Raw genomic sequence first — 14,924 nt, forward strand, 5'->3', positions numbered from 1 at the left:
AAGGTAAGTAGGAGGGGGAGAACTGATTGAAATCATTCATTTCATTCAATCCTATTCATTGAGCGCTTACTGTGTGCAGAGCACTGTAGTAAGTGCTTGAAAAGTACTCCAAAAGTTCTTGAAAAGTTCTTCCCCTTGATTCTATTTATTGCCATTGTTCTTGTCTGTCTCCCCCGATTAGACCGTAAGCCCGTCAGAGGGCAGGGACTGTCTCTGTTACCGATTTGTTCATTCCAAGCGCTTAGTACAGTGTTCTGCACATAGTAAGCTCTCAAATACTATTGAATGAATCCCCTTTCTCCCTGGAAGTAAAGGCCCGCAAAGAGAAGCCTGCCCCACTACCCTGTATATTCTGACCACTGGTGATGGTTTTTAACAAGCATCTTTTCTCCCAGGAGCAGTGTGGTCTAGCGGTAAGAGCGTGGGCCATGGGAGTCGCAGGACCTGGGTTCTAATCCTTCATCTGTCACTCACCAGCTGTGTGACCTTGGGGCAGGCCTTTAACTTCTTCGGGCCTCACGTTCTTCATTTGTAAAAGGGGGATTAAATACCTGTTTTCCCTTCTCCATGTGGACTCTGAGGCCTGGGTGGGATGGGCACCGTGTCTGACCTCGTTAGTTTGTATCTACCCCAGCGCGTAGTATAAATCAGTGGTATTTATTGAGCGCTTATTGTGTGCACAGAACTGTACTAAGCGTTTGGGCGACTACAATTTAACAGAGTACACACCAGGGTTTGACAAATAAGAAAATGCGGAACAAGTTCTATAATTAGCAGCGTGGCTCAGTGGAAAGAGCCCGGGCTTGGGAGTCAGAGTTCATGGGTTCTAATCCCGGCTCCGCCACCTGTCAGCTGTGTGACTTTGGGTCAGTCACTACACTTCTCTGTGCCTCAGCTACCTCATCTGTAAAATGGGGATGAAGACTGTGACCCTCACGTGGGACAACCTCATTACTTTCTATCTAGAACAGTGCTTAGAACAGTGCTCGGCACATAGTAAGCTTTAACAAATACCATCATTACTATACCCATTCCATTCCTAGCTTGGGCAGAGGCTAATAATAATAATAATAATGTTGGTATTTGTTAAGCGCTTACTATGTGCAGAGCACTGTTCTAAGCGCTGGGGTAGACACAGGGGAATCAGGTTGTCCCACATGGGGCTCACAATCTTAATCCCCATTTTACAGATGAGGGAACTGAGGCACAGAGAAGTTAAGTGACTTGCCCACAGTCACACAGCTGGCAAGTGGCAGAGCTGGGATTCGAACTCATGAGCCCTGACTCCAAAGCCCATGCTCTTTGCTAGTGAGCTACGTAGTACGTGAGCTACTAGTAGGCTAGTGAGCGGCAGGCAATCTGTTACAAATCACAACTCCCCTGTGCCGGGCGGCAGCGGCACGGGAGAGAGTCGAGGGTGGAGACTCGAGTTGACTGCGCGGAAGGAGGCAGTGGTAAACCACTTCCATATTTTTGCCAAGAAAACGATGGATCCACTACCAGAACGATGGCAGATGGCGGTGGGTTGTTCTGGGAGAGGTGTGTCCGTGGAATCGCTATGGGTTGGAAATAAGACATAATTAAGCATAAGACAAGGTAAGACCCATACACCATTAAGGTGGGGACTGGCAAGGGATATAGTAAAGGGAAGTGTTAGTACCCGTAACTCCCTTATAGACAGTTTGCCAGGACCAAGGGATATACGCCGCAATTCTAAGAAGGAACCAAGACTTCCAAACATAAATCACGATGCAATCTTTCCATAACTTTATTTCCACAATCACTGTTTCCATCATGGATGCTAAACGATGGGTATAAAAGTTCCTATAGTAGAAAATATCCCATTATATATACTTAATATAGTTTTTAACAACTTCATTGGGAGACCACTGAGCCTGGCATTTAGTGGTATGGAATGGCATCCCAGATCAGAGTAAAAAAACAAACGGTTAGGGTTTTATGTACACGGTGAAATGAGATTCTCTAGGTCCCTTAGAAAAAAATATCTCCCCACTGATTTTCCAAACTTTGCACAGAACAGATTTCCACAGTTTAAAGGTCTTCCCCTGGATAAGAAGTGTGGTCTGATTTCGACCCTTATAGAACCAGTTTGATCCAGATTTTTTGAAAAATAGTGGCTTGTAAATACTTCTCCAGTGAGCCAAAGCCAGAAGGCAAATGAGACTCAACCAAGTTACACACAATCCGACCCTTCTGCAGGGCAACACCCAAACTCACACAAACACACACACACACACACACAGAGCTCCTATTTCCAGTTGCTTCCCCATGGTGGGCCCCCTTGGCCTTAGGCAGCACTGTCGAAGGTCGGGTTTTTCGGATACACATCCTGAGGGGAAAAGTTCAAGATTTCATCTAGAGAAGGGCCTTCATCTTCCGGGGGGATCTCGGACTCAAACATCCGCTGTAACAGTGCATCGACTGTCCGGTACCCTGCGAAGAGGACGTGGACAAGGAGACGTTAAAAGATGTACACCTAGGATTTTGTGCGTGTGTGTGTGAGCATGCATGTAGATTTATACACAATCTGTATCCTAAGCAACATAATTCTATCTCTCTGACTGCTCCTTCTCAGTCTCTTTCACAGGCTCCTCCTCCGCCTCCCACCCTCTCACTGTGCGGCTCCCTTAAGGCTCAGTTCTGGGTCCACTTCTATTTTCCATCTAAACCCACTCCCACAGAAAACTCACTACCACAATTTCAATTACCATCTCTACACAGATTATTCCCCACTCTGCCCCCGCTACCTTAGTTTTCTGATTTTCTTCTACAACCCAGCCCGCACATTTTGCTCCCTAATGCCAAGCTATTCACTGTACCTTGATCTTTTTTATCTCACCACTGACCCCTTGCCCACATCCTGCCTCTGCCCTGGAACACCCTCCCCTATCCAACAGACCATCACTCACTCTCTCCACCTTTAAAGTCTTATTAAAATCACATCTCCTCAAAGAGTCCGTCCCCAATTAAACCTCATTTCCTCTTCTCCCACTCCCTTAGGTGTCACCCCTGATCGTGGATTTGTACCCTTTATTCACCCCTCCCTCGTCCCTGCAGCGTTTTGTACATAGCTGTAGTTCATTCATTCATATTGGTATCTGTCTCCCCTTTTACACTTTTAGATCCCTTGTGAGTAGGGAATCTGTCTACCAGCTCTGTTATATTGTACTCTCCCAAATGCTTAATACAGTGCTCTGCGCACAGTAAACATTCAATCAATACAACTGATTGACTGATTACCTCTTCTGGCCTGATCTCTCTCCTCCAGTCTCACATTTCCTCCTGCCTTGAAAACATCTCTGCTTGGATGTTCGACAGACACCTCAAGCTTAGCATGTCCAAAACAGAACTCCTCATCTTCCCATCCAAACTCCCCCTCTACTTTCCCATTCTTGTCGACAACACCACCAACCTTCCCGTCTCACAAGCCCGTAACCTTAGCGTCATCCTCAACTCATCTCTCTCATTCAACTCACACATTCTCTCTGACGGGATTTCACGTCAGTTCCTCCTTCACAACATCACTAAAATCCACCCTATCCTCTCCATCCAAACGGCTACCGCGTTGATACGAGACTCATTTCCCACACTGACTACTGCATCAGCCTCTTCGCTGACCTTCCTGCCTACTATTTCTCCCTACTTCAGGCCATACCTCACCCTACTGTCCATGTCATTTAAAAAACAAAAAATCACATCTCCTCCCAGAGGCCTTGCCAATTAAGTCCTCATTTTCCCTATTTGCCATCCCTGCTGCATCATCTCTGCCCTCGGATCTGGATATTCACCCCCTCAGCCCCCAAAACATACGTATCTAGTTTTTCAATCTGCCATTTCCCCTACCTGCGATTTATTTTAATATCTGCTTCCCCCTCTAGACTGTAAGGATAAAGTTCTCATCTCTTCACTCCTCAAAAACCTCCGTGGTTGCCTACGCACTCCCACGTCAGACAGAAACTCCTTACCATCAGCTTTAAAGTACTTGATCACCATTTTCCTCTACCTTGCCTCACTGCTCGTGGCTCAGTGGAAAGAGCATGGGCTTTGGAGTCAGGGCTCATGAGTTCGAATCCCAGCTCTGCCACTTGTCGGCTGTGTGACTGTGGGCAAGTCACTTAACTTCTCTGTGCCTCAGTTCCCTCATCTGTAAAATGGGGATCAAGACTGTGAGCCCCACGTGGGACAACCTGATTCCCCTATGTCTACCCCAGTGCTTAGAACAGTGCTCGGCACCTAGTAAGCGCTTAACAAATACCAACATTATTATTATTATTATTACTGCTCTCCTACTACAGCACAGTCTGCACATTCAGTTCCTAATGCCACCCTGCTCGCTATACCCCAATCTCATCTATCTCACCCCTTTCCTCTTATTGCCCACCTCCTGACTCTGACCACTCCCTTCGTATCAATAGTCCATCTCTCCCCACGTTCAAAGCCTTCCTAAACATCACATCTCCTCCGAGACGGCTTTCCCGAGTCCTCATTTCTGCGACCCTTCCTATGCACTTGGATCTCTACTCTCCCTAAGCACTTCATTCATTCATTCAGTGATATTTATTGAGCGGTTACTGTGTGCAGAGCTCTGTAGTAAGCGCTTGGAAAATACAATTCAGCAACAAAGAGAGACAATCCCTACCCAACAACGGGCTCACATTCTAGAAGGGGGGAGACAAACAACAGAACAAAAGAAATAGACAGGCATCAATAGCATCAAAATAAATAGAATTATAGATCTATGCATATCATTAATAAAGTAAATAGAATGATAACTATGTACAAATATACACCAGTACTGTGGGGTGGGGAGGAGGCGCAAAGGAAAAGGGGGGCTCACACTGAGGAGGGGGTTACCAGGAGGCCTTCCCAGACTGACAGCACTTACTGTATATACTCTTACACTCTGCTATTTCTCCTCTCTGTAATGTATTTTAATGTCTGCTTCCCCTTTTAGACTGTAAGCTCCCTGTGGGCAGGGAGCTTGTCTACCAACTCTATGGTATTATCATCTCCCAAGGGCCCAAGTCCGGTGCTCTGTACACAGTGAACACTTAATAAATACCACTGATTGACAGTTTGAATCCTATTTTTTGTGGTATTTGTTAAGCATTTACTATGCGCTAGGCACTGTGCTTAGTGTTGGGATAAATACAAGCTCATCAGGTTGGACATGGTCCCTGTTCCACATGGGGCTCACAATCTTAATGTCCATTTTACAGGTGAGGGAACTGAGCACGCCTGGTCCCTTGACCTTGGGTTAAGGAAATGTGAAGCGGCGTGGCTCAAGGGATAGAGCCCGCACCTGGGAGTCAGAAGGATCTGGGTTCTAGTCCCGGCTCTGCCACTTGCCTGCTGTGACACCTCAGGCATGTCACTTCACTGGGCCTCAGTTACCTCACCTATAAAACGAGGATTACGACTGTGAGCCCTATATGGGACATGGACTGTGTCCAACCTGACTACCCTTTGCTTAGAACAGTGCCCGGCACCTTGTATGCAGTTAGCAAATACCATTAAGAAAAAAAAAACAAAACAGGATGAAGACAATCTGAAAAAGTGCCAGGAATACTCTTGTGGTCAGCCAGTCAATGGATCAGTGGTATTTACTGAGCACTTACTATGTGCAGAGCACTGTATTAAGCGCTTGGGAGAGAATACAGTAGCATTAGCAGGAATGTTAAAAATTAGGTTAGCATTGCTAATGAGGCCAGAGAGAGGGAGATGTTAGAGATGAAATGGCTGAAACAAGAAAACACTGGTGAAAGATTATTTGGTCAAACTTTCAAAGAGATTACATGCCAAAGTAGGGAGAAACCAATCAGAGGCAAGAAAGTCTGGGGGTCGGGGTAACCCGAGCTAAGAAATGTGGCCTACAGATTAGAGAGCTGGGGCCTTGGGGTCTCTAAAGGGAGTCGGGTTATCTGGGATAAGGGGAAGCCAGGGGCCAATGCGTGACTTTGAACTTTTTGTGTTGGGACTTCTGCTGGAAAGAAGAAATTTTAAACTAGGATTTGAGGGGAAGCAGCCATAAATTCCAGCCACAAGGGCTCTCTGTGTCCCTCGAAGCTGTGGGAGCTCGTCTTGATCAACTCTGGAAGAGGCTTGACTGGCTTGCTCTCGTTATCCCTGACACGTTTACAAGTTGATTACAAAAGTAATTTACTGGTTTCTGGAGCAAGGGTCGAGCAACTGATCTGTGGTGCCCGAGACAGGGTTCTGACTCAGGACCTGCCCTCCTCAGGTTCGTGATGTGGTTCCTGATTCTCTCAGTCCAGAGTAAAGCCCAGACCCTAACAGGGAAATCCAGGCACTTCTAGAGCCAGGATGCCTAAATCCCCAACGACTGCACACCGGCTTCAGAAATTCCCAAGCCCTCAATTTGCTTCCGCCTGCGTTAAGGACCACACTCACCCTCCGAGTCGCATTTCTGCCTGTCAGTGGTTATCATCGTGGCTTACGTTCAACTCCTCTCTCCCTTCTTCCAACTCCTCCTGTCCTAGCCTCATCATCACAGTGCTAGTAAATTTCCCTGCCAAGGAACATGTTCTCCCTCAATTCGGTTTGACTGGGAGGAGACGGGGGAGCGGCGAGGGGAGACTCACTTTTTGAAGCAATTCTGAAGAGCAGCCCTTTCGACAACGTTTTTTTTGTTTCAACTGTCTCACCGAGATTGTTGTCATTGGTTTCCATGTTGTCTATCAGCTTCCCATCCGGCATGTCCTCTCTAAGCGGTTAGGCACAAAAACACACAGTGGAAAATCTTCGCAACCATCACTTCCTGGCATTTGGGCATCAACAGCAGAGAGGGGGGCTACCGATCGGGGAAATGGGAAGAGCTTACGCTAGCAGTTTGGGAATTCTGCAGACAGCAGTGCCCTGCTGGCCTAAGTTTTACCAATAATATGGCTTTTGGAGCATTTTTAGAGCATTATACTTCTAAAGGTATCAGGAAAAATACCTTTTCCTGGCCTATTCAGGACCTGAGAGGCCACATAAAACGGAGTTAATTCCTAGACTACTTACTCCTGGATTCCGACCCCAAGCTCTTGGATTTTCTTCTCGATTGATGTTTCAACTTCACTTTTTTCTAACGAATACTCCACAAAGAAAGCTTCCAAAATGAATGCAATGAAAATGCTGGAAAGGAACCAATTGATAATCATGTTTGTTATGCGCTTACTATGTGCCAAGCCTCGTACCAAGCCCTGGGTTTTATTTTGCTGTCTCCCCCTTTTAGACTGTGAGCCCGTTGTTGGGCAGGGATTGTCTCTATCTCTTGCTGAACTGTAAATTACAAGCGCTTAGTACAGTGCTCTGCACACACAATTGAATGAATAAATAAGCAGGTTGGACACAGTCCCTGTCCCACATAGGGCTCATAGTCTAAATAAGAGGAGGCCAGAGTTGGAGAATTCTAGGTCAAACCCTTCAGTCCTCTACCACATCCCACTTCCCCAGCAAGCTTGATAATAATAATAATAATGATGATAATAATGGCATTCATTAAGTTATGTTAATGAGATGTACATCACCTTGATTCTATTTATTTGCTATTGTCTTAATGAGATGTCCATCCCCTCGATTCTATTTATTGCTATTGTTCTTGTCTGTCCGTCTCCCCCGATTAGACTGTAAGCCCATCAAAAGGCAGGGATTGTCTCTGTGGCCGATTTGTATATTCCAAGCGCTTAGTACAGTGCTCTGCACATAGTAAGCACTCAATAAATACTATTGAATGAATGAATGAAGTGCTTACCATGCACCAGGCACTGAGGTGGATACAAGCAAATCAGATTGGACACAATCCCTGTCCCACATGATCCCTGTCCCACATGGGGCTCACAGTCTCAATCCCCATTTTCCAGACGAGGCCACTGAGGCACAGGGAAGTGAAGTGACTTGCCCAAGGTCACAGAGCAGATAGGTGGCGGAACCGGGATTAGAACCCATGACAGTCCGACTCCCAGGCCCGGGCTCTGGGCCAAGCTGCTTCTCACTTGGTGGGCCGAGCACATTCAGCTCCTGGTGAAATAAGCACAATCAGCTCTATCCATTATGCCAAGCTTCCTCAGGGTTCAGTGTCATTTTCCTTCCGGTAACAGTGATAACACTGCCCCATGTTTAGTCATTCATTCATTCAATAGTATTTATTGAGCACTTCCTCTGTGCAGAGCACTGTACTAAGCGCTTGGAATGTACAAATCAGTCACAGATAGAGACAATCCCTGCCTTTTGATGGGTTTACAGTCTAATCGGGGGAGACAGACAGACAAGAACAATAGCAATAAATAGAATCGAGGGGATGAACATCTCATTCAAACAATAGCAAATGAATAGAATCAGGGTGATGTACATCTCATTAACAGAATAAATAGGGTGATGAAAATATATACAGTTGAGCGGACGAGCACAGTGATGAGGGGAAGGGAGGGGGGAGGAGCAGAGGGAAAGGGGGAAAAGAGGGCTTAGCTGAGGAGAAGTGAAGGGGGATAGAGGGAGCAAAGGGAGCAGAGGGAGAAGGGGAAGCTCAGTCTGGGAAGGCCTCTTGGAGGAGGTGAGCTCTAAGTAGGGTTTTGAAGAGGGGAAGAGAGTTAGTTTGGCGGAGGTGAGGAGGGAGGGCGTTCCAGGACAGCGGGAGGACGTGGCCCGGGGGTCGACGGCGGGATGGGCGAGACCGAGGGACGGTGAGGAGGTGGGCGGCGGAGGAGCGGAGCGTGCGGGGTGGGCGGTGGAAAGAGAGAAGGGAGGAGAGGTAGGAGGGGGCAAGGGGATGGACAGCCTGGAAGCCTAGAGTGAGAAGTTTTTGTAGTCAGCTCTTCATTTTCCTGACGCACTTCCAGGAAGGAGCTCATTCAGCATTAACATCCTTCTGAGGAAGAGAAGAAGCAGACAGGATCATCCCCATTTTTACCGGCAAGGAAACTAAGGCACAGAGAAACTAAAAGACTTTCAAGCCAGTGGCAGAGCTGGGACTAGAACCCATGCCTTCAAGGGGATAGAGAGAGAGTGACAAGGGGGGAGAGGCAAGGGGGAAGAGAAAACGAAGAGGCGGAGAGAGACGAGGGGTGGAGAGAGATAAGGGGTGGAGATGAGAGGTGGAGAGAGACGAGGGGTGGGGAGAGACGAGGGGTGGGGAGAGATGATTGAGTGGGGAGAGATGAGGAATGGGGAGAGACGAGGAATGGGGAGAGACGAGGAATGGGGAGAGAGGGCTCCTTTTGGAAGTTTTGTCTGCTCTTCCTTTCATTCCCATCATGGCCCAGATCAGTCAACCCCCACTGACACTGCAGCTGCCCATCCCAGCGCTCAGAGCCCTGCCCTTACCCCGAATCGTGACCGAAAGGGCTTTTTTGGAACTTACTTAACAATCAGGATGACCACCACAATGTGGAAGGCGATGAAGTATAACTTTGCAACCTGATGAGTCACCAGGGCAAAGCCTTCGGCGATGAGTACGAAGTTAAGGAACTGGGCCATGTAAAGGTAGGACCGGCGGGGCGGGCTGAGGAAATCTAGACATGTCAGAGCCAGATCTCATTCCTGCTTTACCAAAACAGGACCCTGGTTCTGCTCCATTTCCCTTTCAAAGACGAGACACATTAGGGAACCAAGCGTGACTGTGTCCCATCTAGGGTTGACATGCTGGCCAGTTCCGATGGAGGCCGAGCTTCGCATTTATTTTTTTTGAATGGATTTCTTAGGTAGGAGAAAAACGATATTTGGGAGTCAGATCTGCTTGGGGAAAAGCTAACCTCAAAAGCAAAGCGACGGTGGGAACGCATCTGCCAATTCTGTTGCACTGCCCTCTTCCAGGTGCTTAGTATAGTGCTCTGCACGTAGTAAGGGCTCAGTCGACACCACTGATGATGACGGTGGCAGGGTTCAGGCCATCCAGAGATCAAAACTTGGAGCCTCGAATTCTGCTCCGTCAGAACCATCCAGACTAAAGCCACCACGTGTGCACAACTTTGCCCTCAAGCTCGGAGAGCTAAACACGTCTGCCTTGCTGACCATTCATCCATTCATCCATTTAACCGTATTTATCGAGCGTTTACTGTGCGCAGAGCACTGTACCAAGTGCTTGGAATGGACAATTCGGCAACAGATAGAGACAATCCCTGCCCAATGACGGGCTCACAGTCTACAAGGGGGTGATGATCAACAAACGAAAACAGGTAGACAGGCATCAATACCATCAAAATAGATAAAAAGAATCATAGATATGTACACATCATTAATAAAATAGAGTAATAAATACTATCTACAAATATACACAAGTGCTGTGGGGAGGAGAAGGGGAAAGAGCAGAGGGAGGGAATAATAATGTTGGTATTTGTTAAGCGCTTACCATGTGCAGAACACTGTTCTAAGCACTGGGGTAGACACAGGGGAATCAGGTTGTCCCACGTGGGGCTCACAGTATTAATCCCCATTTTACAGATGAGGTAACTGAGGCCCAGAGAAGTGAAGTGACTTGCCCACAGTCACACAGCTGACAAGTGGCAGGGCGGGGCTTCGAACCCATGACCTCTGACTCCAAAGCCCGGGCTCTTTCCACTGAGCCACGCTGCTTCCCCAAAGTAGGGAGTAGGGAGTAGGGGGTGGAAGGAAAGGGGGTCTCAATCTGGGAAGTCCTCCTGGAGGAGGTGAGCTCTCAGTAGGGCTTTGAAGAAGGGGAGAGATTTATGGAGCGCTTACTGTGTGCAAAGCAAAGGAGAGTAGCAACATTTCAGGCTTTTATCTCTCTTTCCTTCGTTCTGACCCCATCGTTCTGACCTGGGAGGAACCTCCAAGCGGCAGGAGGCGTCTTGGGCCTACTGGCGCTTGGGCACCGAGCAGACGAGCTCCATTCAGCCAATTTCCTCCTTCCCTACCAGGAAGGAGGTAGGATGGCTGACAGAGGGAAGAGTCACCAGCCGTCAATCAATCAATGGTATTTATTGAGCACCTGCAGAGTGCGGGACACTGTACTAGGCACTGGAGAGAGCACAATGTAACAGAATCAGCAGACACACTCCCTGCCCAAGCCGATCGACATCCAAGGCCCTTCAGGTGCCCGGTGAGCTCGTGGTGGGCAGTGGCCGGCTCTACCAACTCTCTTGTACTGCGCTTTTCCCAAGTGCTTAGTTCCAGCGCTTAGAACAGTGCTCTGCACATAGTAAGCGCTTAAATACCAACACTATTATTACAGTGCTCGGCACACAGTAAGTGCTCAGTGAACACCACTGATCGATTGATGGGCAAGGATAGACACTCAAACTCGAATGGATTGAGCCCGGCCACGAGGAAGTGCCTCAAAAACAAGTGGGAGCCATTTCCCCTACCGATCTCACCTTCACAACATTTTCCAAGATCCGCCCTTTCCTCTCCATCCCAACCGCTACCATGTTAGTAACAATCTCTCATCCTATCCGGATTGGATTACTGCATCAGCCTCCTTTCTGATCTCCCATCCTCCTGTCTCTCCCCGTTGCAGTCTATACTTCACTCCCCTGCCTAGATTATCTTTCTACAGAAACACTCTGGGCACGTTAATCCCCTCCTCAAAAATCGCCAGTGGATGCCCATCAACTTTCACATGAAGCAAAAACTTCTCACTCCATCACCTTGCCCCCTTCTACCTCACCTCCCTTCTCTCCCAACCTGCACACTCTGCTTCTCTGGTGCTAACCTCCTCACTGGGCATCGTTCTCACCCTTCCCGCCATCCGCCCCGGCCCACATCCTACCTCTGGCCCGGAATGCCCTCCCTCCTCACATCTGCCAAACTAGCTCACTTCCCACCTTCAAAGCCCTGAGAGCTCACCTCCTCCAGGAGGTCTGCCCAGACTAAGCCCCCCTTTTCCTCTGCCTACCCTCCCCCTCACCCCGACTCACTCCCTTTGCTCTACCCCTTCCCTGCCCCACCGCATTTGTGTATATATGTACATATTTATACTTATAATTCTATTCATTTTTATTAATTATGTGTCTATATAATTCTATTCATTTATAATACTACTGATGCCTGTTTACTCGTTTTGATGTCTGCCGCCCCCCAGACTGTGAGCCCACTGTGGACAGAGATTCTCTCTGTTGCTGAATTGTTCTTCCCAAGCGTTTAGTACAGTGCTCTGCCCACAATAAGCGCTCAATAAATACGGCTGGATGAACGAATGGGGTATTTGTTAAACTCTTACTATGTGCCGAGCACCGTTCTGAAAGCTGGGATCGATATACGAGAGAATCATCATCCGAGCCGTCTCTTTATTGATCGACAGTGCTGGGAAGACCCACCCAGAGTCCGTGACCCTTTTCATCGTCTTGGATTGCCCTGCGCTGTTCCATCCCCGGTTTTCTGCTCACCGTCGGGGCCACAGAAAGGATATCATGCCACTGGTTGACCACGGTGAGCTCCATCAGGACGATGAACGAGGAGGCCAGGTTATTGAAGTTATTATTACAGTATCGGTCTCTGGCGAACACTGATCCTTTCAAGGCCGGGTTCCCACATTCTAGGGCATGAAGAGCGGTGCTGTTCCTATCGAAGAACTGGATTTTGCCTCGGAACAGCTCCATGCCGACGATAGCAAATATATAGTATACCACCTGGAAAACAAAAGACCTCCGTCACCCCCATCCAGTGGGACTGTAGAACGGCAGCTCGTTGTGGGCAGGGAATGTGTCTGGTATATTGTTCTATCGTACTCTCCCCAGTGCTTAGTACAGTGCTCTGCACAGAGTAAATGCTCAACCACTATGACTGGCTGAGAATAGTCGAGCAGATGTACTGCACAAAAGGATACTGTCCAGCCTGACAACTTTCACAGGGACCATCAAGGCACATTATCCAAAAACTTTATGTCATCAGCCTCCATTTCAAAGGAAAATCTCAACTTCCATCATGGACCACCCATGGGTTCTGAAAATCCGTTCCATGCTTTGATCATTTCGGGGAAAGTCACTTGATCGCTAGGGATCTTCCCCTCAGGGTTTCACTTTTAAGGAATCTGCTCCCAATCCCCTCCAGAATCCCACATTACCACTCTCACTTACCTTCCAGTCAACGCTCGCGGTTACTTACCAAAACGAGTCCTCCAAAGGTCAGCATGGTAGGCACAATATTAATTAGGATATTCACAATGACCCGGAATCTGAGAGAGAGAAGGCTCAACAGGTTCAGATCAGTCCCTGGCCCATTTTAGCCTGACCAAAAATACCAATCAGTGGTATTTGTTGAATACTTCCTCTGGGTAAGGCACTCTCCTAAGTGCTTGTGAGAGGAGAGAAAAGTTAGTGGACACGGTCCCTGCCGTCAAGGAATTTACAATCTAGCAGGGGAGACAGGTGTCAAAATAAGTTACAGGCCCCGTGTGTTCAGAACTTTGCACTGGTGTTTGGGGAGCAACCACATCTGCCTCACTGACAATTCACGCATTCATTCAGTCGTATTTATGGAGCGCTTACTGTGTGCAAAGTGCTGTGCTAAGCACTTGGGAGAGTAGGAACAATTTCAGGCTCTCTCTCTTCCTTTCATCTGAACCAACCCCATAGTTCTGAAATGGTAGGACCCTCCAAGCAGCAGGAAGTTTCTTGGGGCTACTGTAATTTAAACAGGTGTATAGAAGTGGTGGGTGGAGAAAAGTACCTAAGTGCTAAGTCCTCTAGACTGTAAGCTCCTTATGGACAGGGTAGGTGTCTACCTACTCTGTTGTACTGACCTCTACCAAGTGCTTAGTTCAGTGCTGTGCACACATCAGGCTCTCCGTCAATACCACTGATGTACTGATTAGTGCGTGAGAAGGTCAGGCTCAATCAGTGGTATTTATTGAACACCTGCAGAGTGCAGGGCACTGTACTAGGTGCTTGAGAGAGCACGACATAGCAGAATTAGCAGACACATCAATCAATTGATTGTGGAAGTGTTTAAGTGTCAGTAAGGAGGTGAGAAATGAGAGATTAGTCAGAAAGGCCTCCTGAAGGCCTTGAAAATGGTGAGAGTGAAGCACGATGAGTCGGTTGGCATTAGAGGAGAAAAGCACGTGGGCTAGGATGTAGGGGAAGAGGAGCACGGCTAAGTCATGGGGAGAGAACCAATCATTGCCTTAAAGTCGACAGTGAGCAGTTCCTCCTCGATGCAGCGAGAAATGGGTGACCGTTAAGGATTGTGAAGAATGAAGACGTGGGCAAAAAAGCGTTCTAGACTCGCTACGAGCTACTTTAGGACAAGGGTGAGTCTGTTTCACGAACTGAAGAACTGTAGACTAAAAGCATAATATGCCCTAAGGCCACAGACCCAAAAACATTCATTTAACAGAATGAAGGACACTTTTCCTGGGGGCAAGATGGGGCAGTGAGGGGCAGAGAGCAGACACGCCAGGGGGTAGAGCTATGTGGAGTCAAGGAAGAAAGGGCTCCTGTGGTTCACGAACCAGTTTGGCCATCCACGAGACAGAACAATCCCAGTAACAGTTTATACCTCGAACCTCAATAACTCCCACGTTCTAGACTGAAAGCTCACTGTGGGCTGGGCACGTGCCTACTAACTCCGTTATACTGCACTCTCCCGAGCGTTTAGTAAGTGCTCGGTATACAGTAGGTGCTCAGTACGTTCCACTGATTGACTGATGAACTTCCCAGCCTCACAGAAGAGGCTCCCCAAATGGGAGGAGCAAAGAAAGTCCTCAGTAGGGGACGGGTATGACACACTTCACCAATTGAAAAACGCACCCGCATCTAAATAGGCAATATTGCTATCAATTAGTCACTGGTATGTATCGAGTGCTTACCGTGAGCGGAGCACTGTTCCACACACTTGGGAGAGTACAACACAACAGACTTGGTAGACACATTCTCTGCCTTATATTATATATAAAATCATCTGCCTTATATATTATAATATATATAAGGTATATATCATATATT

The 14,924-nt window shown here is 47.8% G+C and overlaps 1 protein-coding gene across 1 annotated transcript in view; it reads right to left on the minus strand.

Moving 5' to 3' along the window:
- Nucleotides 1-1,743: 1,743 nt before the first annotated feature.
- The window catches only part of LOC100681599 (two pore calcium channel protein 1-like), a 56,624-nt gene continuing 43,443 nt past the window's right edge, over nucleotides 1,744-14,924 (minus strand). Inside the window, exons 14-19 of the mRNA XM_029069994.2 lie at nucleotides 13,084-13,153; nucleotides 12,389-12,608; nucleotides 9,383-9,473; nucleotides 7,045-7,158; nucleotides 6,624-6,745; nucleotides 1,744-2,454 (exon numbers count right to left, since the gene is read on the minus strand). Of these exons, the coding sequence (XP_028925827.1) occupies nucleotides 2,309-2,454; nucleotides 6,624-6,745; nucleotides 7,045-7,158; nucleotides 9,383-9,473; nucleotides 12,389-12,608; nucleotides 13,084-13,153 (763 nt within the window). The 3' untranslated portion in view covers nucleotides 1,744-2,308. The remainder of the gene's footprint in view (nucleotides 2,455-6,623; nucleotides 6,746-7,044; nucleotides 7,159-9,382; nucleotides 9,474-12,388; nucleotides 12,609-13,083; nucleotides 13,154-14,924) is intronic.

The sequence above is a fragment of the Ornithorhynchus anatinus genome, chromosome 1, assembly GCF_004115215.2.
Source record: "Ornithorhynchus anatinus isolate Pmale09 chromosome 1, mOrnAna1.pri.v4, whole genome shotgun sequence".
Taxonomy (NCBI): domain Eukaryota; kingdom Metazoa; phylum Chordata; class Mammalia; order Monotremata; family Ornithorhynchidae; genus Ornithorhynchus; species Ornithorhynchus anatinus.